Here is a 14,685-nt window from a genome sequence, read left to right on the forward strand (position 1 = left end):
GCTGCAGTAAAAATTAACCCGAGAGTGCAACACGGCAACGAACAGCCAAATGGTCCCGTTTCCTTGTTTGAGGCCAGTTTCTTGATTTTCACATGTACAAACACACGTACATGGAGAGAATTACCTTGTGGGGCAGAGGGGGAGTGATGCCCATGACTTGACCCTGGGGACACCCTGCACGTTTGCAGAATCTGGTGGATATTGGCCCAGCCATTTTGTTTCCATGATTTTCAGACCAACATAAACATGGAGATAATTTCCTTTTGGGGGGGTGTGGGTGTGGAGATTTTGTGGGAGGGACAACCTGAAACTTTGCCCTGATTCTGAAGTTCCAACACTCAAAATTTGGGGCCTCGAGGTGCGACAACGGTTCGGCCGTGAAAGAATAACAAACAAACACAAACACTTGAAACTTTATGAATTTTGCTTCATTTGCTTCACACAAGCTTCATTTGAAACACTGAAATATTTCCTTCACAACTACCAGTACAAAGCACAACTACGAACCCTAACCCGAACTTATTGTTTGCTTTGATATCAACCACAAACTATTTGTTTCGAGAACAACGAACGCACACAAACTCCACCAGTACAAACTATTCGCGGCTTGTCTAATCGCGTTATCAGGCGATGCCACGTCGGAACCTTTCTTCATCTCGTGCGAAACCTTCCAGGTGATTCCGCCAAGTCTCCTGCCAAGGGATAATGACCGTGTGAAGGTCTACTGTATACTCGAGTTCTTGTGTGTGACAGGTCGAGCGGACCAAGCTTTACATGATTAAGTACTTGATTCCAGGATTCAAATGGGGGGGGGGGGGTACATGAGCAAGTAATTTAAAAGGTGCGCAAAAAAATATAGCCGTCTTTGCCACGTTGGAACAATGCCCCAACACTCTTGAACACGTCCAACAGCAAAACATCGTAACGAGTCCCCTGGCTGTAAATATTCTCAGCAGACACCTCCACCTGTATCGCTGCAGACACGAACAAAAGTAGCAATGACGAAGGTGACATCATCACCTTTGGCCCTTGTGCTGTGCAAATCAATGATGATTATATCTATGTAGTAACCAATAACCTTTCCTTTCACACAATATAATGTATTTAGTGAATGATTCACAAACTCCATCCACCGAAACGGTGCGTAAACTACTCTCATAGTCTCAATATACAGGACTGTGTAAATATTGTTACGGATCTGGTCGAAGGGGTAAATGGGAATCTATTGGAATAGTTATTTCATCGTGCATGTTAGCATAAGTGTAATGTGATGACTCATTTTTTGAATAAAGAGTTTAGGCTCGTGAAAGTAACGATAACACTGAACAGATCAGGACACAACAGAACTAAAGGAACAGCAGAGAGAGGGGAGAAACACCAACAATAGGGTTGAAAGACAAAATTGAGGGAGACCGACAAATAATAGCTGTGGGGAGGAATGCATGGGGCAGACAAGATGGACACAGAGCAAACTCTCAAGAAGGAGAAACTGGAACATTGGAAGGAGGTGGGTTTGGGGATGGAGTTAATACGGGAAGAAAAGATCATGGTTTTGGATGGGGGATGATCTGAGATGGTGGTGAACAGCTGTCTAGAAGACATGGAGGGAAGAATGGGATTGAAGAGAATGTGGAAGTTGGTTCCACAGGCAGGAAGAAAGGAACAGAGAAGTGGAAGTGAGCAGTGATTCTGGATTTTGGAAGTATCACCAAAAGGAGGTTGATGTTGGACTATGTGTGTCCTGCCGAAACCTGAGAACAAAGCACGGAAACAACAGAGGGTGCAACACCAGAAAGGAGGCGATATAAGACAGAGAGACCACCAACCTGTCTGTCATTGGAAAGTGATAGGCCCGTAGACTTAACTTAGTCGCTGGAGTTTCCAATGATCTTGAAGGCCTTGGTTTCCATGGCGTGAAGCTGAGCAAGGTGCGAAGCAGGAGGGCAAGTCCATCAGGGAGACTAGTACCCCATCAAGCTGCAGATGAAGGCCTTGTAGGTGGATCGGATTCATGAAATAGTGTCGAGCAATGTTTATAATGTTTATCCCACCAAATGTCTGTTTTTTCGACCACAATCTTCCCCCTGACCCATAATGCAACTTCCCGTGTGAATTTTTTTTTTTCTGACTTGTACATCGATCTATATCATATGTCAAGGTGTCGAGAGGGGTCCATCCTAATGGAGTTCAAGGCTTTTTCTCCGACGGCGCCACCCCTGGTTAACTCCGCAGTCAGACGCAGGATGTCGTCCCACGGTGCAAACCACTCTTCAATTTTCCAATCGTTGTCGTTGTCAGCATCCACATCACTAAGAAGGCCAACTTTGCTTCTCAGGGGGTGAGAGGGAGTGCGACTGCACTCACATTACCCACACTGGGCCGACTGTTCGCGTCCCGCAGTCTCCACACCCTGTTAATGTGCTGAGCAACAGTGTCCAATGACCGAGCGAACTTTGCTTCTCCGGGGGGAGGGTGTCCGATCTTCCCTTCTCTCCATCTTTCAATATAATAACATGCGAAGGCTTTTCTGTCATGGTATTTTTTACCACGGGTTTCTGCTCGAATGAACATAATTATCCAGAGGAAATATGCTCTCTGGGGAAATATGATCAAGGAAATAGACAGTTGGGTTCGTTTGACGATCATTCCAGAGTAAGAGGTTGAGACTGTGTGGTTGCCCGGTGTTGGCTAAAGGTCATGGTGACTGTCTTGAGGTCTTCAGGGTTTTGAGTTTGACCCACTGTCGGGCCGTTGAAACAACACCAGGTAGGTTGACTTCGCCTGCTATTATGCGAGGTCGGCAAAATTAGTCTCAACTCACTGGTATCAGGGGCATGCGCTTCCAGAAAATGATGAAACTTCCAGAAAAACAACAAGAGTCCATTTCAACTTATCATGGTAAAACGACCAGAAACTTACCGAATTCTCTTATGTACAGCAGCTTTGCGAAGTTCCACCTCCTGAGGGAAATCTGTGGCTTGCAGTAATCCCTACAGAATTCGACACAAAGGCAAACACACATGTATTAGTGAAGCTGAGGTCCATTTGGGACCCAAGCATGGAATAGAAGAGGTCAGGACTGGAGGAAATATGGCTGTTACAATATTCACTTTTAATAATCGAGATATTGTGATAGTGATGGAGATGATGAGGATCGTGGCAATGATGGTGATGATGATGATAATGTTACATTTGTAGAGGTTGGGGGGAGGGGTAGAATTTACCTTGAAGCAGGATAGGATGGAGTCGTATGATCTGTGTACGAGTAGTTTTCCCGTCAGGATGTGATAAAGTAGGGGAGCGTCAGCTTAAGAATTGTCTAGTTTGCATGTGCACCATATGGGGGATCGTGCATTGTAATAATTAGTTGGGGATTAAGGTTAAAAAAGTTGCAGATAAAACCTCTTGTATGTCCCACCGGATGAGGTGCCTGAATTGAAGCCGAAGTAAAGAGAGAGAAGGGCAGAGCTTGGATCGCCTCCCAATAGGAGTGGAGCTTTTCGTCGCCTACCGACAGGCGGAGTTATGAACGCATCTGGAGGGCTGGAGTTTTTGTTGCTCCGAGAGGGCGCAGTTTTTGACACCTCTCGTGAGAGCCGGAGAGAGTATTTGGAGTGTCGCTGAGGAGGATTGAGTATGAAAAGAGGAGAGTAGGAATCATGTCAGCGAGAGGAGATCGTGTGGCAGAGGGAACGGTTGCCTCTGTCTATGGTGCCTTCCTGCCTGCCTTGTCGTGTTCCGACCTTTGCCCTACTCCATCGGCTGCTCCTCATTTCGTCGTGCCTTCTGCCTGTTCATCATCCCTGAGTCATGCCCATGTTTCTTTGCCTCATCCACTAGCAGAGCTGAGGCCTCCTCCGGGTTTTCTTCTACCGCAACCCTGTCTGTACTTGAATCCGATGTGTGACGCCAAATATTTTCTTTCTCAATGACGTAGATCAGCTCGCTACGCTCACCTCTCCACATGTCATTGCAAGTCCGCCAGCAACCCCCTTCTCGTAAAACTACCAAAATCACGAATCACTGTTCACTCTCACTCTTTCATTCCTTTTTCCCCGCCTTTGGAACAAATTCCCACACTCTCTTCAATCCCATTCTTCCCTCCAGGTTTTCAAAACAGCTGTTCACCACCACCTCTCCCCCATACAAAACCTCGATCTATTCTACCCCCGTTAATCCACCCAAAACCAACCTCCTTCATTCTCCCTGCTTTCCTTCCTGAAAGTCCCTGTCGTGTCCATCTTGTTTACGCTGTATAACCGGCCCATCCTCTCCCTTCCACAGATCTCCTCATGTCTCTTTTCCCCGATGTTTTGTGCTTCCCTCCTGTCTTCCCTGTTCCCCTTATTGTACGTTCCATGTGTTCGCTCCAATACGAGACTTGACAGTGCACACAAAAATAAGAAATAGAAAAATTATATAAAAAGACCCCAGAGAGCGAGGCAGCCAAGGATCGCCTGATGAAGGATATAATTAAATAAGGCTGTTAATTATCTTCAAAAGGGTTGTTTTAATGAACCCAAACACACAATTTTCACTCCTGCCCTCCCTTGGAGTTCCCTTTGTATGAATGCAAAGTTTCAGACTGCTAGGTTTCATGGTTTAGGGATGCAGGAGACGCACACACACACACACACACACGCACACACACACACACACACACTCACATTTATTAGTGGAGATGGATTCTCTGTCCCCACCTTTCTTTCCCACCTCAACCCACCGTCGTCTCCACCGTCGCGATCACCATCCCCTGGTTATTTTGTTATTTTCTCAGCGAATAAACCCGTTGGTTATAAAATAATTAAGATCCTCGTGTGCTTCTTGCGATTCCCGCATGCACAAAGCCACCATTGTTCGAGCGCAGTCCAGGGGAGTAAAAGCCAGTTTTGGTCCATCCGTCCAGCGTCGGTCGGTCTTAATCGGTGTGAACACGACAATAATAATAATGGTGGTGATGATGATGATGATGATGATGATGATGATGATGATAATGATGACTTTAATATTGAAGTGAGGAACCCACGAGTGCTGGTCCTCGTTGACTTGTGGCCCACAGAATCAGCAAGCACACCTGATGGGTAGTCAGGCAGAACAATTCGATTAAAGTTATCATTCAAGCAGAATCGTTAAAATGTTTTTGTTTGTTTTGCATCACTTGAAAAGAAGTTAAGAAGTAAAAACTATGATTGTGGAGATGATGATGATGATCATGGTGATTGGTGATGATGATGATGATGATGATTTTAATAGAGAAGTGAAGAACCCACTGCGGGTGTTGTGCCTCTTGGATAGGCGTCCCACAGAACCATCAGGCACACCTGAGGGGTAGAGTCAGGAAGAACAATTTGATTCAGGATCAATATTGTTCGACCTGAATCATTAAAATGTTGTTGAATGCAGATTGAGAAACATTAAACAAGTGAAAGGTTTTATTACAAAGCTTTCAGCGAATACCGAAGGTACACCTGTGATGTTGAGTAAAATGGTGGAGTACGTACGGGTGCAAGGAGTAGTGATTGAATCGAGTAGCTGATAACCCTCCGCACAACGGTTGCACTTGAGACCCTCAACTCCTTCCTTTCAAAAATATTGACCGGTATGTAGGCTGCACATATCCGATCTCGATGCGACCACACTGCAGTCACAAGCGACCGAAGCACATGGAGGCAACACCCTCTTAGGTCTTCAAACAAATGCACAATCGACCGCAATTCATTCTACGACGTCACCCTGTTGGTTGTGTCACTTCTGGGAGGTGTGGCTCTGCTAATGAGGCAATATTTTGAAATTTGGCAAAAATGCCTGCACACACTGGCCTACTCTTTTTTAAAGGGCACAGTGGGACATTTAACACCTACCAGTGAATGCAAGCTGAAACGACACCCGGCTTAACATCCCGAACGGACTGATGAACTCCCTCCTCCACTCCCTCCCTCACACACAGTCCATAAAAATATTTAATTGAAGCAACATGTCCGAACTTGGACCTCATATCGATCCCAACTTCCCACTCAATCCTACACTTCCTCCAGTGACCGTGCAGATCCCCCATCACTCAAGTACTGACGCTTGTAGGCGTTGTGATGACTCATCTCGAAGTTTAAATATCAGCTATGTATATCTCAGCTATGTCTATTGTTGCGAATTCGCGCCCGCCGGCGTGCGAGCGGCCGCGTACCTCTAATGGCAGCCGCATCGCCCACCGGACAGACAATTCAGTCGTGACCCTCCTGGAACTATCGCCAGGAACCAGTCACGGGTGGGGGTTTAACCTCACCACAGCACAGTCAGCATTCCACTCGCGCGAAATAGGGTGAATCGCCGAGTGTCGATATACCTAAGTACCCACGCGGGTAACCTACCGAGGGGCTGCACCGTGCCGCAGGTCGGCCTGGGACACGAACCGCTGAAGCGGTCCGTTTCATAACTACAGTGATAACCGAGCGGTGTTATCGCAGACCTCGACGGATTTGATTCTACTCCACGGGTGCTCACAACCCCGACTGATGTATTCCGCGATGCAAGATGGCACTTTCAACGGGAAAGGACGCAACGAACGGAAAACAGTTCAACAAGCACATTTATTTACATTGGCACGCATACAGGCAAGCCAATGAATGACAGTCATGCACATGGCTGTTACATGTGGAGGTAAAGAGGCGAATTCAGCCAACAATGAATAAAACACGGATAGAGGCAAGAAAGCAATACCACCGACGACAAGCAAAGGTTTATTCACAAGCACAGTCACTTAGGCAGGTCGACTTAATAGACGGCGCCACAACATGTATTCAAAGCAAATAAATGGCCACCCCCATAGACAAGGGTGGCAGACAGGGTCCTGCAGACCGTATGTGATGTGGAGCCTGGATGACCGGCCAGATGACCGAAGGGCCTTACCCGCACCCTCGTGGTGCGACGGTGGGCAGGTCACGACGACTCATTCCCACGGCAGCTAGCGTAGCCGCGCCTGATCTCGGGCCCCTGGCGTGGTCGGTGAGCTCTCTCCGGCGTTCCCCACACGGACACGCAGGCTCGCGCCACACAGCCGGCAGAGCGGTTGGGGGGAACGAACGGAGTTACCGGCGCTCTCTCAGCGCAGATGCTCGGTAAAAGGGGGGTTGATGCTCTTTCAGCCATTGATGCTCGATCAGCAAGTTGATGCTCGATCAGCGAGTTGATGCTCGATCAGCGAGTTGATGCTCGATCAGCGAGTTGATCAGCGAGTTGTCGGTCTGACAGTTCGACCTTCGACGCCCGGAAAGCCGACGTCGTGGAAATCACCGACGTGCTCGGCGGCGAGAGAACCCTTGCCTCTGCCTGCAGCAATGTCGTTTGTTCAGATCCCGCCGCTGCTGGCGCGAAGATGGCGTCACTTCAGGAACGAAGGTGATGCGATGCTTGTGGTGTGGGTTTGTTGGCGGTTGTGGAGGTAGAGGCGAAGGTGATGGTGATTTGGTTGTTGGGGTATGGTCGGTCCAAAAATAACAATAGAAAAAGAAAAATGGCAACCTCAAAGGGTCGCAGCCCGGTGAACGCGAATAAATCCCATTAAACAACGGTGGGGAAATCTAACTGAACACAAGACTTATCGATCTAACTGATCTAACGACCTTTATGGTGTATTGCAAATTTCCACAGCCGTAACAATATATACGTGTATACATATATATATATATATATATATATATATATATATATATATATATATATATATATATATATATATATATTGTTGTGGTTACCAGATTCGCAAACCACCATTCAGGTCCCTTAGGTGAGGTATCTCGGTAAGTGCATGTGTAGTTAGGCCCAAACCCGTTGTCTAGTGGGAATACATGTCATTTATGCGAGCTGCGACTCTTCAGGATAGCCGTTTTTCTTTCACTATCTTTATTTTGGACCAACCGCCATGATCACAACCACAACATCAACCACCGACCACAACCACCGCTTCACCACAACCGCCACGACCTTCACGCACACCTCACAACCGTAGCATCGCCACCGTTCTTGCCCCGCTGTGGGTACCGGTGTTGGACTCATGCAGAACGCGCGTCGAACAGCGTGTACAAAATCACGGATTTTGTGCTTCAAAAACGGATCAAAAACGACACACGCTCACTTTTTGCCGTCCAATCGGTGAGCGAGGGGCGATTTGGCCCCGCCTCCAGAACGATCGATATATGCAAATTTGTGGATCAAAAAGCCTTCACGCCCACTTTTTCTCGGGCCAATGGGGAGCGAGGTGAAAGGTCAAAGGGAGGGGGTCAATGGCGAAGTTACGGGGGGATAAAAGGACGGTGTTCGTCAGTCAGAAGAGAGTCGCAAACGAGAACGAGAAGGAGTCGAGAACGAGAAGGAGTCGGAACGGAGGGGACGAGTGTGGAAGACTGGAGCCCGAAGCCTGCAGTGGCTGGAGAAGCTGAAGAGAGTCGGACGAGGGGGTGCTCGCGTCGGTGCCAGGAGCTGCACGCCCGAGGGAGGCCGGCAGCGCGACCTGGCCGAGGTGGAGACGCACACCAGGGATAATAAAGATCCTCTATACCCCGAGCATCAGCAACCCCCTCCTGTTTCCCCCCGCGCTGAGATAGTGCGACCAAGGGGGCCCCTTTTCCCACCCCCCTGCCTGACACTGTCCGCGAGGCCCGCGGAGAGAAGCGCCATCGCCGCTCCGCGTCTCATCACCAGACGGGTAGGCCCGACCCGGTCTCGGCCTCAGGCCTGCCTCATTCTTGGGGGATTTCTTTTCCTTGGTTTTGGGTATGTGTTGTCGGCGCCGTCTGTGAAGTAGAATTGTATAAGTGTTGCCGTGTGCTCGGTAGTCGGTATTAGCTCTGCACTGTGTTTTCACTTTTATATTTGCTTTTTGTGTAAATGGAATTGTGTTTTCTTTTTTTTTTGTGTGCTTTTGGTGGAATTGTATTTGTGTGCTTCCCGTGTGCCGCGAATAAATGTGCTTTATTGTTGAACTGTTCTCCCGCTTCGCTTCGTCTTTTCCCCCATTGAATCCCCATCTTGCTTCACGTAAAGGGTTGGTAGTGGGCTGAGTACGCCCGATAATTAATCGAACCGTCGAGGTCGACGATAACACCGCTCGGTTATTCTGATAGTACGGAACGGGTCGCTTAAGTGGCCCGTGTCCGAAGTCGACCTGCGGCGAGGTGCGATCGCCCGGTCTACCCTCCGCGTGGGTACTTAGGTAGGTCGAATTTGGCGAGCAACCCTATCCCACGCGGGGGCTGATTGGCTCGATCGCGGTGAGACCGAAAGGTCCACCCGTGACTGGTTCCCGGCGTTAGTCCGAGAGGGTCACGACTGGATTGTCCGTCCGGTGGGCGACGTGCCGCGATTCGAGTTACGTGGCCGTTCGCACGCCGGCGGGCGCGAAAACCGCAACAATATATATATACCCAACAACCACGATTGCCTGAAACCAGAACAACCACGATCGCCTCAAACCACAACAACCACGATCGTCTCAAACCACAACCACGATCGCCTCAAACCACAACCACGATCACCTCAAACCACAACCACGATCGCCTCAAACCACAACCAGGATCGCCTCAAACCACAACAACCACGATCGCCTCAAACCACAACAACCAGATCGCCTCAAACCACAACAACCACGATCGCCACAAACCACAACAACCACGATCGCCTCAAACCGCACCAACCACGATCGCCACAAACCACATCACAACCCTCTCCGCTCATGTAAAACGTCTCGACGAAGCGAAGGAAACCAGAGGAGTTCCGATGGTGCGCGGATTTTCCCGCCTGCTTTTCCCACGCTTTGGTGTGGGGCAAGTGCGATTCCAGCCAGAGGTCAAAGGTCATGTGAAGGAGGGGCCTGATTTTGGGGGAATGAATCTCCCTGGACCTGTGCCAAGAATGATTCTCTCGGTCCCCGCGAGGCACGCGGGGAGGGGGGCGAGAGGGCACGCCCCTTTTCTGGAAGCTTCCCGCAGAAGCTGGAAGGGGGGCGGAGCAATAAACGGGGAGGAGCGAGGCGTTGGAACTGGGGGATATAAGGGCGCGCAGGACACCAGGTGGGGGCTTTTTGGGTTTTTGTCGTCTTCGGGTTGGTGGTCGTCTTCGTGGTGGTTCACTGGGGGTCTTCTTCGTGTGCATTGGTGGTTTCGTCATCGTCGAGGTGGTGCCTTCTCCTTTTGCACGCCAAGTCGGGTGTGTTGTGTGCGGTGGTCCGGGTCGAGGCGCGAAGGACGCGGACGGGAGGCGCCGCTTTGCAGCTCTGCCGCGCAGCCTGCGCACCCAGGAGGCGAGCGCCGGAGAGAGCTCGCCCACCATCGCACCACAAGGGTGCTGGTAACCTGCAACGGTCTCGTGGGGTCCGTTCGGTCAACCAGGCTCCACGCCATCAAGGTCTACGGACCCTGTCTGGCACCCTCGTCTTTGAGGGTGGCCTTTTCCTTTCTTTTGAATGAATGTTGGTGGCGCCATGTCCTGTCAGTAAAAACTGTTAAGTGACGAAAGAATTGCTGATAGACGGTCGTCGTGCTTTCACCTTGTTGTGTCTTTGTCCCCGTCCCGTGCATGATTGTTTGCCTGTATACGTGTTTTTGAAATCCTACATTGATTGCATGGCTGTACATATGTGCATACGTGTATAATAAATGTGCTGGTCTAAATGTAACCCGTTCGTCGTGTCTTATTCCCCCATTGGAACGCCATATTGCATCTCGGAATATTAGTTAGGTTTTAAATACCCGTTAAATAGAATCGGATCCGGCGAGGTCGGGCGATAATACCCACTCGGTTATCACTGCAGAACGGAATGGACCGCTTGAGCGGTTCGTGTCCAAGCCGACCTGCGCCGAGGTATGGTCTCCTAGTAGGTGACCCGCGCAGGCACTTCGGTATATCGATATTCAGCGATTGACCCTATTTTGCGCGGGTAGAAAATTGGCTAGGCCATGGTGGGGTTGAAGACCCACCCGTGACAGGGTTCCAGCGTTGTTCCGGAAGGTCACGACTGAATTGTCCGTCCGGTGGGCGAGCGGCTACTATTTGTGAAAAGCCGTCGTTGCACGTCGGTGGGCGTGAATTCCTAACAATATGTATGTATGTGCGTGTGCGTGTGTGTGTGTTTGTGTGTGTTTGTGTGTGTATGTATATATATATATATATATATATATATATATATATATATATATATATATATATATATATATATATATATATATATATATATATATATATATATATATATATATATATATATATGTGTTACGAATTTTGGCCCGTCCGGCATGCGATCGGCCACGAAACTAGAATCGCGACGCGTCGCCCACCGGAACGGACAATTCAGTCGTGATCCTCCGGGAACTACCGCCAGGAGCCAGTCACGGGTGGGGGTTTAACCTCACCACGATCGTGCCAATTGCCCACCCATGCAGGATAGGGTTGCTCGCCAAATTCAACCTACCTAAGTACCCGCGCGAGTGGTCGACCGGGCGATCGTACCTCGCCGCAGGTCGACTTCGGACACGAACCGCTGAAGCAGCTCGTTCCGTGCTGCAGGGATAACCGAGCGGAGTTATCGTCGACCTCGATGGTTCAGATTACTTATCGGGTGTTTCAACCCACTATCAATCCCTTACGTGATGCAAGATGGAACTTTCAAACAGAGGAAAGGACACAACGAAACGGGAAACAGTTTGACAAGCAAGCACTTTTATTTCACACACATGCAGGCATGTACAGCCATGCAATCAATGTGGGAAAAGCAAAAAGGAAAATGCAACCAAAGCAAAAGCACTACTACCGACTATAATTATTTACAACACTTAAACAATTATACTTGTCGGGACTCGGCGCCACATCATGCATTCAAAATAAACAGGAAAAACCTCCCCATAGGCAGGGAGGTAGATGGGGTCCATAGACCAAATTTGCGCGGAACCTGGAGGAGCGGCCAGGTCCACGAGACCGAAAAGTTCTTACCCACGTCCTCGTGACGCGTTGGCGGGCAAGCCACAATATCCGCGCAGCTGCGCCCCGACTCCGTGCCGCTGGCGTGGTCGGTGAGCTCTCTCCGGCGTGCTCCGCGCAAGCACGGTTTGGTCGGCACCACGGTTAGGGTGGGGAATGAACGGGGCCACCGGCACTATCTCAGCGCGGATGGGGGGGGGGAATTGTTGATGCTCAGGGTCGAGTGAGGGGAATGGCTAGCTGGCTTGGTCGCTTTGTGAAAGCGAAGGTGGCTCGATTCCAGCGACGAGACGACACCAACGACGAGACGACAACAAAGATGAGAAAAGCGACCCCCACACTACAACAACCAGTTCCACACAGACTCGCGTCTTTTATAGACCAGGGGAGGAGCCTGTATGCAGATTTTAGGATCAAAACATGATTGGAGGCAGGGCCATGCCACCCTCTGTTCAGCCATTGGTGTGGCAAAAATGGGCGTGAGCCTCTTTTGTTCCGAATTCCTTCCTGAGAGGAATTCGCATTCATCGCGCTTGGAGGCGGGGCCACACCGCCCGACGCTCGCCCATTGGACGGAGGAAAAGGGGCGTGAAGCCTTCCTGATCCGAATTTCTCTCCCGTAAAGGCATCCATTGCACTCGCGGCTTGCTGCGTTCGGCAGCAATCACCGAACGGCTTCGGACAGTACGATGTTCGGTGTTGACTGGTGGTGGGGTCGATGGTTGTGGAAGGAGAAAGGCGAAGGTGGTGGGAGGTTTGCTGTGGTGGTTTGGTGGTTGGCGGGCGTCGTTTGGGAATGGCGGTGAAGCGATGTTTGCCGGATGGAGTTGTGGAGGTAAAGACGCGAAGGTGGTGGTGTTTGAGTTTGTTGGCGGCTTAATGGTCCAAAATAACGATAGAGAAAGAAAAATGACTAACTCAAAGCGTCGCAACCCGGATGAATCACACATATTCCCTCTAAACAACGGGTGTGGGCTAACTAGACATGAACTTATCGATATATCTCATCTGAAGACCCTTAATGGTGTATTGCGAATTTCCACAGCCGAAACAATATATATATATATATATATATATATATATATATATATATATATATATATATATATATATATATATATATATATATATATATATATATATATATTGTTACGGTGGTGGAAATTCACAGAACACAATTCAGGTTCCCCAGAGATCAGTTATTTCGATAAGTTCGTGTTTTAGGTTAGATTCCCCACCGATGTATCACAGATCTTGTTCGTGTGCCGGGCTGTGAATCTTTGAGGAAGCCGTTATTCTTTTCTGTCTTTTATTTTCAACAACATCTCAACAACGCTATCAACTCCACAACACCGCCATTTTCTCGACAGCGCCATCAACATCGCGACACCATCACCTCCTCCTCAGCAACAGCGGCAAAATGCCGTTGTCGCAGACACGCCGCGCCGCATTGGAAGCCACATTCCACCGTCCGTGTGCAATCAGCCGCGAAGGGGCTGATTTGCATATTCGGATCAAAATGAGCTCTGCCTCGGAAAAAGCCAGCCAATCCGAAATGGGGTTTCCACCAGGGGTGAAAGGGCAGAGGTGAAAGTAGGCGGAGCCATTCTCGGGTGAAGAATCGAAGGGCGGGCACCCCCACCCGATAAAAAGGGTGGAGTCGCGTCCCAAGAGCCAGTTGGAGTTGGAGTTGGGAGGAGCGTCAGGAGTTGGGCGGGATCGAGACGCAACGGCAGAAGGACAGAGTTTGGAGTCGCTGAATCGAAAGGCGCATCGAAGTTGCGTCGCGGTCCGGGCAGACGGCCCCGAGAGCTTCGAGCGACGCTGAGGAGTGAACGTGCCCTAAAAGAGCATCAACTCTAAGAGAGCAAGGCCCGTTCGCTCCTCTGAAGCGTCGTCGGCTAAGCCCGATTGACCAGGCCGCGGAGAAGGCCAAGCGGCCAAAGAGAGCCGCCCGCCAAGCTGTTTAAGCCGCTCAAGCGAATGGAGCATTTTGCAACGCCCCAGGTGGAACAGAGAGACAGGGGTTGCCGACCCAAAGACCGTCGAGTCGCCACCAAGGGGCGGCCAGGTAACCAGCCCGGTCTCTTGGAGTCCTTCGGTCATCCCGGCTCTGAGTACCATTAAAAGCTCACTAGCCCTATATATTTTCCTTGGGTTTTTTATGGAAGTCTGTGGAGCCTTGTCTCATTAAGTAGAATTGCTGGTTAAGTGCATGATTGCGTGTATATTATTGCATAGATCTCGGCTGGAGGCTTTTTGCTCGTGTCTTGTCCCCATCCCCCCATTCATTGACTGCTTATGTGCTTATTATAAATAAATGCTCCATTGTTTGAATGTCAACCTGCTCGTTGCGTCATTTTCTCCCATTGACTGCCACGGTGCTCGGGTTGTTAACTGGCTATTAAGGCCGCTAAAAGTGATAATCTGGTCCGACAGCACTTGGTGATTTCAAACCACCCAGCTTCGCACACGGAACGAGCACGCTTAAGCGGCTCGTTTCCGTACGAGTCCCGTCGAGGTATAAACTCTCGGTATTTCTGTCCGCGCAAATAGTTAGGTATATCGACAATTCGGCGATTGACCCTGTCGCGCGTGGACAGAATAATTGACTAGTTTATGATGCGTTAAGGCATCCGTGGCTGGATTCCGGGGTTGGTCCGGAAAGCCACAACTGGATTGCAGCCTTCGGTGGGCGCGCGACCGCGATTTGGCTAAAAC

General features: G+C 49.6%; 1 protein-coding gene across 4 annotated transcripts in view; it reads right to left on the bottom strand.

Moving 5' to 3' along the window:
• Nucleotides 1-401: 401 nt before the first annotated feature.
• The window catches only part of LOC147006483 (cell adhesion molecule 3-like), a 40,825-nt gene continuing 26,541 nt past the window's right edge, over nucleotides 402-14,685 (bottom strand). For 3 of the 4 annotated variants that reach the window (XM_085868670.1, XM_085868669.1, XM_085868671.1), the window contains 5 exons: nucleotides 5,502-5,638; nucleotides 5,271-5,321; nucleotides 5,027-5,074; nucleotides 2,920-2,990; nucleotides 402-974 (listed from right to left, as the gene is read on the bottom strand). In XM_085868670.1, coding sequence (XP_085724796.1) covers nucleotides 950-974; nucleotides 2,920-2,990; nucleotides 5,027-5,074; nucleotides 5,271-5,321; nucleotides 5,502-5,638 — 332 coding nt within the window. In that variant the 3' untranslated portion in view covers nucleotides 402-949. The remainder of the gene's footprint in view (nucleotides 975-2,919; nucleotides 2,991-5,026; nucleotides 5,075-5,270; nucleotides 5,322-5,501; nucleotides 5,639-14,685) is intronic. The other variant, XM_085868672.1, reaches the window with a different exon arrangement.

This window comes from Eptatretus burgeri, unplaced genomic scaffold (assembly GCF_056783735.1).
Source record: "Eptatretus burgeri isolate ZD-2024b unplaced genomic scaffold, Ebu_testis_v1 Ebu_testis_scaffold_3170, whole genome shotgun sequence".
NCBI classification, from domain to species: Eukaryota; Metazoa; Chordata; class Myxini; order Myxiniformes; family Myxinidae; genus Eptatretus; species Eptatretus burgeri.